The sequence below is a fragment of the Microcaecilia unicolor genome, chromosome 3 (assembly GCF_901765095.1).
Source record: "Microcaecilia unicolor chromosome 3, aMicUni1.1, whole genome shotgun sequence".
Classification (NCBI taxonomy): Eukaryota; Metazoa; Chordata; class Amphibia; order Gymnophiona; family Siphonopidae; genus Microcaecilia; species Microcaecilia unicolor.
The window spans coordinates 221,707,240-221,723,141 of record NC_044033.1 but is presented as its reverse complement, the minus strand read 5'-3'; the positions used below and the strand labels follow the sequence as shown (position 1 = coordinate 221,723,141).

The 15,902-nt window shown below is 47.0% G+C and overlaps 1 protein-coding gene across 2 annotated transcripts in view; it reads left to right on the top strand.

Annotated features, from left to right (window-relative positions):
- The window catches only part of LOC115466332 (histo-blood group ABO system transferase 1-like), an 89,387-nt gene that overhangs the window by 19,463 nt on the left and 54,022 nt on the right, over positions 1-15,902 (top strand). For both annotated transcript variants that reach the window (XM_030197510.1, XM_030197509.1), the window contains one exon: positions 3,571-3,657. In XM_030197510.1, the coding sequence (XP_030053370.1) occupies positions 3,590-3,657 (68 nt within the window). In that variant the 5' untranslated portion in view covers positions 3,571-3,589. The remainder of the gene's footprint in view (positions 1-3,570; positions 3,658-15,902) is intronic.

Genomic DNA, 15,902 nt, shown 5'->3' with positions numbered 1-15,902 from the left:
TTCTATGCTTTGATTGGCCCAGGAACTCATTTCATTGGATTGTACTGGCTTTTGCTCCACTTTCAGCCTGGGAGAAGAGGGAGAGAGAGAAAACTCTTTGCTAAAGTCCTGTAACACAGTTATAGTTGATAACTGGTGAGCAGCTATGTGTCTTGATCTCCCCTGGTACTTTCTAGAAAGTAAACAAATGTTTAGTTACGGTTATAATTGATCCATATTCCAGTTACCTGTTATTGTTTACTGATTGCACTTTTTATGTTACACTGATCAATTTTTAAGACAATAAATAATTTTCAGTTTATTGCCTCTTTGTCTGGACTGATAAAGAATCCTGGTGGTTTGTGTGTTGGGTCTGTGAGTGCATTCTGGGAACTGTGGGACCATTGAGCGTGTGGCCTCCAGTAATCTAGAAATCACTGTGGATAACTTGAGAGTGGAAGACTCGCCTAGAGGCGGTTGTGACCCAGTCAGTGGGAGGAGGGTGCTAGTGTACAATACAAGTGGCAGGTGCAGCGGACCTGAGCTGTGCTGGGGTAGACCCTCTAAGTGGCCACGGGGTAACCCCAGGTGGGTGGCTAGGCGTTTCATGACAGATGCACTTAGTTTTAGGTGCTGAGATATCAACTAAGTGTATTTTATATACCACACGTATTTCCCAGGTGCCATATAATCTGCCCCTTAGCAGCTACCTGGCTATATTATGTGATATAACTGGCTACAGGCAAATATTCAGTGCTTGGCCGGCTAAGTTTAGTGGTCAAATTAGGCCACCTAAATAGCAGGCCTATCTTTGGTTGCTATAAACTTAACTGTCCAGTGATGAATATTGACTTGGCGGGTTAAGTTGAAGCTGGCACACCCCCCGCCCCCCGGATATTAAGTGCCAGTCACCGGAAATGGCCTGGTATTGAATATCCTTACTCTGCACCGATCGTGACACTTGGCCAGCTTGCCTCCTGTGGGCTGAATATCAGTCGGCGATTGTTCAGATTTTTAGAATGAATGAAGGCATACAACCTTAGTCCGTTGATATCGGGTTGCCTCTGTAGGCAGCTGGCAGGAATCTTCTCTGTTGTTGATCTTGGTCTTTGCATTGGTGATGATGTTCTGGATGAGTACTGACTTTGTGTCCATTGTAGGTGCATCTTTATGTACAATCGGGTGGAGCTATGAGGTACGTGTGTAATTACAAAATACACATTTACCTGCAAAGAGAGCATACACTGAAGCAGGTATGACTTTGGTCAAGATCATTTAGGTGCTATTGGGGCTACTTCTGAGACCCTGTCTTAAAAAGACATACATGTTTTATTTATAAAATAATTTCAAATGAACATTCAATTTCCAAATAACATCTATGGACCTCAGCGGTGCCTCTCACTGATACCCAACTCTAAATCAGCGAAACTTACATACCCACCTCATCATCGTATATAATGGAAATTGAATATCCATTTAGAATTGTTCAGATCGGTTTTCGAAGAAGGGCAGTTTTTCTATGATTATTTATAAAATAGGCATGTTTAACAAAATTTTTTTTATAGGTACTCAGTTATAAATTACTGTAACACCTACTAAGCTTGGGGAACTTTATAGCAGCTACTAAGGCAAGCAGGGGGCACAGCTGCAGGGAGGCATCAGTGTAATTTTCAGGTGTAACTCTCTGGGATAATTCAGGTTCCAGGACAGGTCCAGTTAAACTGGGAAGCTTTTGGCACCAGGATCCCCTCCCTCCTCTCCACACATATCCACATCCACATCCACAAATTTAAAGACCAGATCTGTGTGTGTTCTGAATCAGTACTTTACATAAAATGAGGTAGAATGGCAGATATGAAGCAAAGTTCACAAATCAGCAGAGTAGGAAAATATATAAATACACTTGCTTCTCCAGGAAATCACTCCTCTAGTGAACCTCCTGTCTCCTAGAATCCAAATCTATTCTAGAGCAAGAGACTGACATCAAATGTGATTGCAGACTCTCCTGTGGAACAGCTCTCAGGATCTTCTGCTGTATCTTCTCCTATTGTCCAAGAACAGGGGCACCCTTTTCCTTCTGGATATTTTAGGGTCCGTGCACTTGGCTTTCTTAATCCTCCTACGCATTAATGCAATACAGTGGCCTAAGTTACCAATGCCACCATCTGTTTTGCTGGATCCAAGACTGAGGAAGTTCAAAACCCCCTCTCCTGTCTTGTAGTGTGATGGCTGGATGAGCCAAAGAGAGTTAACACCCTTGTGCTGAGTACCTATATCAGTTCAAATTTCCCTTCAAGTGAGGTTTCTTCCTACTATTGCTTCAGTGTTCTAGAAATTGTGGGGCCCTTTTACTAAGCCGTAGGAGGGCCTATGAACGTGCAGTGTGCGCCAAAATGGGACTACTGCCAAGCTAGCATGCCCTCTGGTGGTAATTTTGCATTTTGCATGCACTCATTCCAACGGTAGAAATTATTTTTTTAATTTTCTACCGCACACGGTGTTTCCAGCGGGAATTGGCAGTTGGCATTCACTGAACAGTTACCGAACATGTAGGGTGTGAGCCCTTACCGCTAGATCACTGGGTGGCGGTAAGGGCTCAGGCCATAAATAGGCATGCGTTAGTTTTGATTTTAGCGCACACTCATTTCCCGGCCCATTAAAAAATGCCCTTTTCCTCAGACACGGTAAAAAATGGCCTGGAGTGCACCAAAAACACACATCCATACTACAGCAGGCCACTTTTTATCGCGGCTTAGTAAAAGGACCCCTGTAAGTGGTACAGAAGGGTTGCAATGCAATACCCTTCTACAGTCACTGAAGGGCTCTGCCACCTAAGCAAGTCAGAGCTTTAGAGATTTCTACATTACCTTCAAAAATAACAATATACCTTAGTAAATTTGCCTAAAAATAGCTAAAAACTGCATGCATTCTACACATATACTTTTAGCTGCATTACAAAGGAGCATTCCTTTGGGCATATTCACATTGAGGGAGTAAACATGCACATGCAATTGGCATTTTCAAAAAAGAAGAGTTATTTTATGCCCTCTGCTGCACAGATAAAATAGCAGATGTAAACTATACGAATGCTTTTAGAGTATGCTGTGTATTTCTAGATTACCTTTCCAATTTTTGCCCGGAAAAGTTTTCAAGCAAAATGGTTACTTCAGGAAGCGGGAGATGAAGTAACTTGCCTGCAGTCAGATGGAATGTCAAAGGGAAATGTGTGGTTTGAGACCTGGCTTCTGTGGTTCCCGGCCTGTTGAATTAACTACTAGGCCACTCTTACCCCTACCTACAACTAGCTTATTTTCAAAGGGAAAGTATCTGGGTAATTTCCTTTGAAAATTAGCTATAAAGTAAGCATGAAAATGTAACCACATTACTCCTCTGTTCTACTTAACATTTTAATGTCATGTGGTCTAAGGCTCTAATTGCCATATTGATCCTGAAGAAAATGGGAATTTTGATAGGTTGTGATATCTGAAGGACAAACAATAAAGATGCTGCAGTTAAAGCTTTTGAGACCTTAAAACACCTCTTGCTGATCCATCATTTTACTTTATAACTGCATCCCTTCTCTATTTTCAGGTTGAAGATATTTCAAAACATGAGTAAACCATTTGTCTCATTGATAATTTTCATCATGGGGACCATGATTGGATTTTTAATGTCAAAGTAGGTACAATTCATCCTTCAGTAATTCATTCATTGTCTTCATTTCATATCACTCCTATTCTGATATTCCCTGCTGCCTTTCTTCCAGCATTCATTCCTTGAATCCTTCCATGCATTTGTCATTGTTTCTTGGTAATTATTTACTTACCCTCTCCATTCAGATGACCTTGAAGACACTGCTATACTTCTTAAGATGCAACTGTCCAGCAGGGAAGATGTCCGTTCCCACCCAAAGGAATCCCGAGGATCCTGCTAACGCTCGCCTCCCCTTGGACCCTTATGTGCAGGGCAAAGGAGAGCTGTGGTCTTTCCGCTACTATTTTGGATTTCAGTGCAAGCGGTGTGGTTGCACAGGGTGCAAGGGAGATGGGGGTGCAAAAATCATTCCCCGTCTTTTGTCTCCCCTGTGATGGCTGCAGTGAAATGGGTGGGGTGGGGTGGGGACACCAGAGGGACATGCTGCACAGGGCATGATTCCAGTTCGGGACACTCCTGAACTGCAGCACTCACTTATTGCACTTTAGTAAAGATGAGGTGCTTTGAAAGAACTTTCCATTGAGGAAAAGAATTTAACTGGTGATTGGAAAATTACTTTTAAACTTTGGAAGAGGTAGACTTTTTGGATTTGCACAAATCCTAGGTTTATAATGGCAGGACTGGCGCTGATATATAAATATAAGAAGCGAATATAGATACTTTGAATGTTAAATTGAGTCAAAATACATCAAAAAGTAATAAAGCAAAAAGGAGATTTTTTTTCCTGATGATAGAAACTTAACAATGGCATAAAGTCCTGCCATTGTAAACCTAGGATTTGTGCAAATCCAAAAGGTTTCTGAGGGATTTTCTCCTTGTGAAACACCACATAAGTTTTGACAGCCTATGATTGACTAGTGTTTAAACGTGTTTGTATAGATTTACCTGATTATTACACTAGTCACCTCTGCACATTTTTGTATAGTGTTGATAATTGGGCCGATATTCAAAGGGATTAATGGGCAGCAGAGGCTCTTGTCCGCTTAAATCCACTGGGTCCGCTTAAACTCCCAATATTCTGTGGCACCAAACTAGGCAGTGCGGCTGAATATCATCTCTGACCACTCACAAAAAAAGCGGGCAGGTCTGGGATGGGACGGGGCAGCGCTGGGGTTATGTGGGTGCCAGCACATATACAGTGGTGGAAATAAGTATTTGATCCCTTGCTGATTTTGTAAGTTTGCCCACTGACAAAGACATGAGCAGCCCATAATTGAAGGGTAGGTTATTGGTAACAGTGAGAGATAGCACATCACAAATTAAATCCGGAAAATCACATTGTGGAAAGTATATGAATTTATTTGCATTCTGCAGAGGGAAATAAGTATTTGATCCCCCACCAACCAGTAAGAGATCTGGCCCCTACAGACCAGGTAGATGCTCCAAATCAACTCGTTACCTGCATGACAGACAGCTGTCGGCAATGGTCACCTGTATGAAAGACACCTGTCCACAGACTCAGTGAATCAGTCAGACTCTAACCTCTACAAAATGGCCAAGAGCAAGGAGCTGTCTAAGGATGTCAGGGACAAGATCATACACCTGCACAAGGCTGGAATGGGCTACAAAACCATCAGTAAGACGCTGGGCGAGAAGGAGACAACTGTTGGTGCCATAGTAAGAAAATGGAAGAAGTACAAAATGACTGTCAATCGACAAAGATCTGGGGCTCCACGCAAAATCTCACCTCGTGGGGTATCCTTGATCATGAGGAAGGTTAGAAATCAGCCTACAACTACAAGGGGGGAACTTGTCAATGATCTCAAGGCAGCTGGGACCACTGTCACCACGAAAACCATTGGTAACACATTACGACATAACGGATTGCAATCCTGCAGTGCCCGCAAGGTCCCCCTGCTCCGGAAGGCACATGTGACGGCCCGTCTGAAGTTGCCAGTGAACACCTGGATGATGCCGAGAGTGATTGGGAGAAGGTGCTGTGGTCAGATGAGACAAAAATTGAGCTCTTTGGCATGAACTCACTCGCCGTGTTTGGAGGAAGAGAAATGCTGCCTATGACCCAAAGAACACCGTCCCCACTGTCAAGCATGGAGGTGGAAATGTTATGTTTTGGGGTGTTTCTCTGCTAAGGGCACAGGACTACTTCACCGCATCAAAGGGAGAATGGATGGGGCCATGTACCGTACAATTCTGAGTGACAACCTCCTTCCCTCCGCCAGGGCCTTAAAAATGGGTCGTGGCTGGGTCTTCCAGCACGACAATGACCCAAAACATACAGCCAAGGCAACAAAGGAGTGGCTCAGGAAGAAGCACATTAGGGTCATGGAGTGGCCTAGCCAGACACCAGACCTTAATCCCATTGAAAACTTATGGAGGGAGCTGAAGCTGCGAGTTGCCAAGCGACAGCCCAGAACTCTTAATGATTTAGAGATGATCTGCAAAGAGGAGTGGACCAAAATTCCTCCTGACATGTGTGCAAACCTCATCATCAACTACAGAAGACGTCTGACCGCTGTGCTTGCCAACAAGGGTTTTGCCACCAAGTATTAGGTCTTGTTTGCCAGAGGGATTAAATACTTATTTCCCTCTGCAGAATGCAAATAAATTCATATACTTTCCACAATGTGATTTTCCGGATTTAATTTGTGATGTGCTATCTCTCACTGTTACCAATAACCTACCCTTCAATTATGGGCTGCTCATGTCTTTGTCAGTGGGCAAACTTACAAAATCAGCAAGGGATCAAATACTTATTTCCACCACTGTAAGCTGTCCTAAATTAAGCTACTTAGCTATGCAGGTGCTGACACTAAATACTGGCCAGCAGCTGCGTAACGTTTTGTTGTTGTTTTAACCCCCCCCCCCCCCCAAGCCCCTTACAAAGCCCTCTCCTTCCTTCCCACACCCAGGGCTGTGTCAACACGGTAAGCGAGGTAAGCATGGCAGGAGGGCGCCATCCTCTGGGGGGCGCCCCGCCGCACCATGCTTACCTCGCCCTCTTCTCCCCAGATCCTTTTCCTTTTTTTTGTTTGTTTAATTTTACCTCTGTCCGGCGGCAGCGTAGCATTAGTGAGAAGGAGGCGGCGCTCCCCCGCCCCGACGTGTCAGTCTTCCCTTCGCTCAGTTCCGCCTTCTTCTGACATCAGAAATGATGTCAGAAGAAGGCGGGAACTGAGCGAAGGGAAGATTGACACGTCGGGCCGGGGGAGCACCGCCTCCTTCTCACTAATGCTACGCTGCCGCCGGACAGAGGTAAATTTAAACAAAAAGAAAAGGATCTGGGGAGAAGAGGGCGGGTAGTGTAGCGATCGTTTTCGGGGGGGGGGGGCGGGTGCGGGGCCAACTGCAGGGGGGCGCCGGAGACCCTAGGCACGGCCCTGCCCACACCCCCGGGAGGTCAACTCCCCCCTCACAGCTGCTAGATGAAATTGCTGCTGTGACCTCGTTTCAGGTCATGATACTTTGTGTAGTACCATGTGGCTGCTGTGAGAGGTTGCAGCAGCCATTTTTCTTCTAGAGGCCACAAGAGGCAGGAGTGAGTGGCCTTCACTCCTGCCCCCAATGACCCTAAGGATCACCCGGGACATAAGGTAGGCCCGGGAGGGGAGCCTGCCTATACTGCAGTGGGGGGGGGGGGGGGGGGGGGTTGGATCTCCTGGGGGGTGGCAAGGATATCATTTGTTGTGGCGGGCCGCAGGGAGGGAAGGAAGGTGCTTTGTAAGGGGCTCAGGGGGTGGGGGTGGGGGGTAGGTTAAAACAAAAAAAGTTCTGTGGGTCCCGGCTGATATTCAGCCCGGGCTTGCATAACTCTCTTATGCGGGCCGTGGTTGATTATTGGCTAGGGTTCCCTAACCTCCAGCAACCTCCCCACCCATATTTAGCCCCTAATGTCCGGGCACAGGCACTGAACATTAGGGGCCAAGTCAGTCAGTGATGGTAAGAGTATTAAAAAATGCTGACTGTCATCGGCTGAATATTGGGGGATATCTTTATTTTAAGATATTCCAGCAGCGAGATGGGAGCTATCTAGTCTTTTTCACAGTGCGTCACATGTTTGATTATCTCCCAGTTCATGAGAGGTCACATGTGTCTACTCAGTGTAAAGAGCTCCTAGCATTCAGGGAAAGGAGGAGTCTCACAGCCAGGGTGTGTCTCCAGGGGCTTCTACCCAGGAGGGAAGGGTTAGGCCATTTTAATTGGAGATTCAATCCTTAGGCATGTAGATAGCTATGTGACTAGTGGACCTGAGAATCCTTTGGTCACTTGTCTGCCTGATGTGAAGGTGGCAAACCTCACACATCACCTAGATAAGATTTATGGGCAGGAGCCTTATGTCTTGGTCCATGTGGGAGAGAGGTTCTGGAAGCCAAACTGAGGCTCTTAGAAATTAAAAAAAAAAAAACAAAACACTTTAGAATTAAATCGCTCACAAAACATTGGTAAAAAAAAGAAAAAGAACACATCTTTATTTTCAGCTTTTAATGACTGGAAAAAATATCAGTTTTGGGAATGTGTATTTCATACATCTTAGTATTTTGCTGAGTACAAAAGAAATACACTTTGATTTGTATTCCTCTTGTGTTCTATTGCTCACAGGTACTGTGGCTTTTCAGGATTCCCATTTCTAATTTTTGGTCCTTATTTCTATATTTACTGATGGTTAGGGCCCTGTTTACTAAGCCACACTGGAGGCATGTTAACAGGCTTATTTTCAAAAGAGAAGGGCGCCCATCTTTCGACACAAATCGGGAGATGGGCGTCCTTCTCCCAGGGTCGCCCAAATCGGCATAATCGAAAGCTGATTTTGGGTGTCCTCAACTGCTTTCCATTGTGGGGATGACCAAAGTTCAAAGGGGCGTGTCGGAAGCATAGCGAAGGCGGGACTGGGGTGAGCTTAACACATGGGCGTCCTCGGCCGATAATGGAAAAAAGAAGGGTGTCCCTCATGAGCACTTGGCCGACTTTACTTGGTCCATTTTCTTTTTATGACCAAGCCTCAAAAAGGTGCCCAAACTGACCAGATGACCACCGGAGGGAATCGGGGATGACCTCCCCTTACTTCCCCAGTAGTCACCAAATCCCTCCCACCCTAAAAAAAAAACTTTTTAAATATTTTTTGCCAGCCTCAAATGTCATACCCAGCTCCCTGACAGCAGTATGCAGGTCCCTGAAGCAGTGTTAGTGGGTACTGCAGTGCTCTTCAGGCAGGCGGACCCAGGCCCATCCCCTCCCTACCTGTTACACTTGTGGTGGTAAATGTGAGCCCTTCAAAACCACCAGAAACCCACTGTACCCACATGTAGGTGCCCCCTTCACCCCTTAGGGCTATGGTAGTGTTGTACAGTTGTGGGTAGTGGGTTTTGGTTTTTTTTGGGGGGGGAAGGGGGCTCAGCACCCAAGGTAAGGGAGCTATGCACCTGGGAGCAATTTCTGAAGTCTACAGCAGTGCCCCCTAGGGTGCCCAGTTAGTGTCCTTGCATATGAGGGGGACCAGTGCACTACGAATGCTGGCTCCTCCCACGACCAAATGGCTTGGATTTGGTCATTTCTGAGATAGGCGTCCTTGGTTTCCATTATCACCGAAAACTGGGGACGACCATCTCTAAGGATGACCATCTCTAAGGTCGACCTAAATGTTGAGATTTGGGTGTCCCCGAGCATATTATCGAAATGAAAGATGGACGCCCATCTTGTTTCGATAATACGGTTTTCCCCGCCCCTTCGCTGGGACGTCCTCAGGAAAACTTGGGCGCCCCGTTCAATTATGCCCCTCTAAGCGTTTTTAACATGTGCTAAAAACGCAAGTGCACCTTAGTAAACAGGGCCTGGTTAGTGTGTGTGTGTGTGTGTGTGTGTGTGTGTGTGTGTGTAACCAATGGAATCTGATGGAGATTTATAACAATCTGACATGTTCAACTTTTCCAGTTCTTGCTATCAAAGAATTAAGGGGTCCTTTTACTAAGCCACGTAAGCACTTACTTGCGCCCATGATGTGTCAATTCTGAGTTACTGCCTGGCTATCACGTGGTCCGGGCAGTAATTTCATTTTTGATGCGCGTCCAATACACACGTCAGCAAATATTTTTATTTTCCATATCATCAAGCTGATCAATCCATAGACTGGTGGGTTGTGTCCATCTACCAGCAGGTGGAGATAGAGAGCAAACTTTTGCCTCCCTATATGTGGTCATGTGCTGCCGGAAAAGAGTAGTTACTTACCTGTAACAGGTGTTCTCCGAAGACAGCACGCTGCATATTCTCACAAGTGGGTGACGCCACGTCGGCCCCGGAGGATTTTAAAGCAAAATCTCAAAATCTCTTTACGGCGTTCCGTCGCGCGAGCGATCGTACTGCGCATGTGCGCACACCTATTCCCGCTCGCCGAGCGGACACGCCCCTCAGTTATATCCAAAAGATGGAGGAGACAACTCCAAAAGGGGAAGGTGGGAGGGTTTGTGAGAATATGCAGCCTGCTGTCTTCGGAGAACACCTGTTACAGGTAAGTAACTACTCTTTCTCCAAAGACAAGCAGGCTGATATTCTCACAAGTGGGGTATCCCAAGCTTTCAGGCTTACACAACAAACAGTGGTCAATAGAGTCTCGCAACGGCGAGGCCAGAATAAAAATTGACCTGAAAAGAAGAAACATCTAAATGAGTGTAGCCTGGAACAGAACAAACATGGGCTTAGGAGGGTTGGAGTTGGATTCTAAACCCCAAAGAAGTTCTGCAGCCCCGACTGCCCAAAACCGACTGACGCGTCGGCTATTCTGCTGAAGGCAGTAGTGAGATGTGAATGTGTGGACTGATGACCACGCCGCAGCTTTGCAGATCCCTTCAATAGTGACTGATTTTAGATTAGTCACCGATTCAGCCATGGCTCTAATTTTGTGAGCCGTGACATGGCCCTCTAGAGTCAGTCCAGCTTGGACAAAAATGAAGGAGATGCAATCTGCCAGTTAAGAAGAAATGATGCGGTTTCCGACAGCAACTGGCATTAAAAGAAATAAACAACTGGGCGGACCTTGCGAGGGAGCTCGTCTGCTCCACGCAAAAAGTGCGCAGCTTGCTTTCGCCAGGGCTTGTAAGATGAGGGAGAAAGCATGTTGGCAAGACAATTGACTGGATCAGATGGTACTCTGATACCAGCGCCCGTAAGAACCTTGGCTGCATGCGAAGAACTACTCTGTTAAGATGAGAAGTAAGGTAAGGAGCTTGAGCTACTAGAGTCTGAAGCTCACCGACCTTTCGAGTTGAAGGAACAGCCACCAAGGAAAATGACCTTCCAGGTCCAATACTTCAGATGACAGGAATCCAGTGGCCCGAATTGAGCTTGCAGCAGCTGGATGAAAACGACATTGAGACCCCAAGATACTGAATAAGGAGTGATAGGGGCTCTGACCGAAGCATAAGAGCCAACTGTAAAAATTATTGGGGGTGCTAGCCCAACAGAAATAATCCCCCTTAGACACATACAAGGAATTCTCTCAATACTGTGGGAGAAGTAAACGTCATGAAGTGGACAGCTAAAGGCTGACCTTTTACACGTTGATGATAAGCTCTTATTGCACGAAGATGAATACTGACCGAGTTGGTCTTGAGACCAGATTCAGACAGGTGTAGAAAGAACTCAAGCAAGGTCTGTATAAGACTAGAGGCAGGATCTAGGGCCTCGCTGTCACACCAGACGGCAAACCTCTTCCATGAAAAGAATAACACCTCTTTGTGAAATCTTTTTCTGGAAGCAGGCAAGAGTCGGGAGACACTCTTCTGGAAAAGTCAACGAAACCTACACTCTCAACATCCAGACCGTGTGAGCCATAGATTGGAGGTTGGGATGTAGAGTGCCCCCTCGTTCTGCGTATGAGAGCTGGAAAACATTCCAACTCCAGAAGAAGAGGGAATCGTATCTGACGTAGCTAGAAAGGAGCAATGAGAATCATGGCTCCACAATCTTGCTTGAGAATCAGCAAGTCTTTTCCACCAGATGTATGGTAGGATACGCATACAGAAAACTTGTCCCCCAAAGAAGGAGAAAGGCATCCGATGGTAGTCTGCCGTGAACCTGCAGCCTGGAACAGAACTGAGGGACTTTGTGATTGAACTAAGTTGCTCAGCCTGTCGGCCAGACTGCTGTTTACGCCAATTAGATAAATGGCTTGGAGAAAACAAGCCGCGTTGGCGAGCCCACCGCTACATCTGCATGGCATCTTGACTCAGAGGACAAGATCCAGTACTCCTTTGTTATCGAGTACATCACAACCCGATTGTGTGGTTGATTAAAATAATTAGGTTGGATAGCCAGGAGGGATGCAACCTTCGTCAGCAGCTTTTGACTGAGTAAGGTGGACTGGACACCTCAGAATCAAAATGGAGAGAATTAACCACCTCTGAGGGGAATTCCGAAGACTGGCGAACAGTTGGGTTACATCCTCTAGATGTGCAAAAGTGTCAAGGGAGTGACGTGAACTGTGGAAGCCATGTGTCTAGAAGCCTCAATATTACTGTGCTGTAATCTGTTGAGACGGGCAATCAACGTGTTAAGGGAACACTTGCACTCCCAGTCCATGAAGATACGCTGCAACAACAGCTAGGCACTAGGAAAAACATACTCTGGACGCAAAGTGAGTAGAAGTATCTTGTAAGCCCAGAGAGCATAACCATTCGTTTTCCTGAAGTATGGGAAGAAGGATGCCCAGGGAAATCATCCTGAACGAAATCTGTTGAGGCCCCTTATGTCTATGATGGGACGGAACCCACAAGGAAGGACCTGGGATAGAAACTCAATCCTTCTTACCCTTGTGGAACAGGCTCGACTGCATTGGTACTGAGAAAGGCAGAGTGTTCCTCTGCAAGTACTCACTGTTGATGGAAGCTAAAGGATTAAACTTCCAATGAACAATGTGGAGGGTTTGATTCCAGATTGAGAATGTATCCTAACCGGACTATTTGAAAAAACCCCCCGGTTGGAGGATATAGAAGTCACCTGTGGTGGAGAATATTTGAACTTCCCCCCGACAGGCAGATTGGCCGGTACGGACATTTGTTGTTTTTTTTTTTTGTTTTTTTTATATAGTGGCTATGCTGAATTGGAGCCACTCCAAAACCCCTCTCTGGTTCCTGCGGAATAGCTGCAGGAGCCTGATTAGGTGCACGCCGCTGACTAGAACGAGCGTGCTGATCTCTTTAAAGAAGTTCCGAGATGAGGAAGTGTATGCACAGCATATCAACAATTTTCTGCTGAGTCTCCTCCTCCAGGTGAGAGGCACACAGTCATGAGAGTCTGCGCATCACCATACCTAGAGCAGAAATCTAGGTGTTACAATACAAGTGATGAAAACGCCATTGGACAGGAACTTGCGACACTTGGAAAAAAGATGTAGCCTACTCCGGTGGGAATGTTCATAAAGATCTGGCAGGACTTGGTCTTGGACGCGATCATGCCAGCCTGGTACGCCATTCTCCAAAGGAGGCTAAGGATGTATGCTCTGGCCTCGGGGGCGCCGAAGCAAGTTCTTAGAACTGCTATCAGTTCTGAGTTGAAGATGGTAGTCCAGGACCTCGAGCATCTGGCATTGGGCTGATTGACAATCTCCATTGTAATGTGTCAAGACAAATAGAGGATCTAGAGGATTCTCAGCAGAGAAAACCCCATGACCTTCATGTTCATCAGATGAACCATCATTGAACTGAGCCAACTACTCAAACAGAGCAGCTCAGATGCAAACATTGACCAGTATAGAGCAACTGTCATACATACAATTCTACAGAACAGCTATGGAAAAATATGTTCTCCTGTAGCAAAATGGCTGTTCTTAACATGCATTTCTGGGCCTGGAAGCCAAGGTATGGAGGCGCGGTAAGTTCTACGAGCGAACACCCATACCAGAGGCAGCATCGGTGAAGGAGACCAGTTGAAAAGCTAGATGCCGCGGGAGGCGGTAGCATCCATGGCATCCAATGGTACCCATGTCTCGAAGCCAAGGACAACATCTGGCAATGCAAGGGAATCGAAACCAGACTGCCAGATGACTTCCATAACAGAGATGTGACCGATGGTACTGATAGTACTCATGGCACCGACGGTGCCGATGATACACATGGACCGATGACCCCCGGTACCAATGGAACCCATGGTACTTGGTACCGATGATAGTCATGATATCTGGTATCGATGGTACCCATGATACCCTAGTACCGAAGGGACCCTTGACATGTGGTACCGATGGTACCCATGATATTCGGCACCAACAGCACCGACGGTACCTATGGTACACATGGTATCGACGGTGCTCAAGACACCTGGTACCAATGGCACCCATGGTACCGATGGTACCTGGTCATGATATTTTGTATCGACGGTACTCATGTACCGACGGTATCCATGATACCTATCCATGGTACCGACGATACCCGATACCGATGGTACTCGTGATACTCGGTACCGATGGGCGATGATACCTGTGATCGATGGTGCCCATGATATCTGATGCCGATGGTGATACCTGGTGCCGACGGTGCCCATGCACCGAAGACACTCGGCACCGATGGTACCCATGGTACCGATGATACCCGGTGCCGACGGAATCCATGGTACCGATGGTACCGGTACCGACGGGACCCATGGCACCGACCATGGTACCAATGTTCCCGGTACCGATACTCCTCGGTACCGGACGCACCGGTGACATTCGGCACCGACGGCACCCATGGTACCGATGATACTCGGTACCGACGGCACCCATGGTACCGATGATACTCGGTACCCGACGGTACCCATGACACCCGGTACCGATGATACTCGGCACCGACGGTACCCATGACACCCGGTACCGATGATACTCGGTACCGACGGTACCCATGACACCCGGTACCGATGATACTCGGTACCGACGGTACCCATGACACCCCGCGATGCGGTGTATCGACGTCCAATGCCAGGATACCTCCATAATAGAGGGAGCAACGCTCTCGGCAACCGACTGATGTCTGAAGCCCGAATACCTCCATAACAGAGGGAGCAAAGCTCTGGGCACCGATGGTACCGACACCCGCTGATGCGCCCGAATGACCTGCCAAGCAGGAGGCGCCGAGGCAGGTGGAGACCTACTCGTGCATAACTATACCCAGCGTGCATCGGTCTCTGTCGGACTCCAGAAACTCCTTTGGGCATCCCTGACAAGTAGCATAAGTCTCGTCTTTGAGACACTACTTGCGCTTCACAGGGAGATGATCCGGTCCTTTGGGCATCCCTGGCAGAGTAGAATACGTCTCGGTACTTTGAGACACTACTTGCGCTTCACAGGGAGATGATCCGGTCCTTTGGGCATCCCTGGCAGAGTAGAATACGTCTCGGTACTTTGAGACACTACTTGCGCTTCACAGGGAGATGATCCGGCCCAAGACACTTCCGCCGATGCGTCCGAATGACCTGCAGAGCAGGAGACGCCGAGACGGGTGGAGACTCACTTCAAAGGTTACACCACTGATATTGTGTCACCAGGCTGCCCATTCAGTGGCTAACCAGGGATGCACCTGCTTAGGTTCCTGGTTTTTCCTGTGACATACACCTTCACCACTTGTGAGGCTCAAAGACAGTAGTGTGCTGAAGCAGGCTCTCACAGCTCTCGAGAGCAATTTGTTTAAGTTTTAATAAATGGATCAAAAAATGTGGGCTTGTTTTATTTGCTGGCTAGCCCACAGATAACAATATACCAGCACTTTTGAAGAAAAAAGAAAAAGAGAAGCTTATATGCTTCGTTGAGGCACAGCCCCTTGTGACTCTGGCAATTACTTAAATTTTTTCTGCCTCAGGTACAAAAAATACCTGTATATATAAGCCACAATGAGCCTGCCATAAAAAGTACAAATGAAAAAATAAAAAAGAGATTTACTCCGAAGACCTGAAGAAAACACGAAGCCCTAACGAACTCCGTGTCTCCTCAGACGCGGAAAAAGAAAAACTGAGGGGCGTGTCCGCTCGGCGAGCGGGAATAGGTGTGCGCACATGCGCAGTACGATCGCTCGCGCGACGGAACGCCGTAAAGAGATTTTGAGATTTTGCTTTAAAATCCTCCGGGGCCGACGTGGCGTCACCCACTTGTGAGAATATCAGCCTGCTTGTCTTTGGAGAACTCCTCAGTATGTTCTCTATCTCAGCAGGTGGTGGTCACACACAGCAGCAGCTCTGGCTAGGCCTCCAAGCCTAATTTTTAGGTTTTGTTGAGTGCCTGGGGTTGAGGGCTCTTC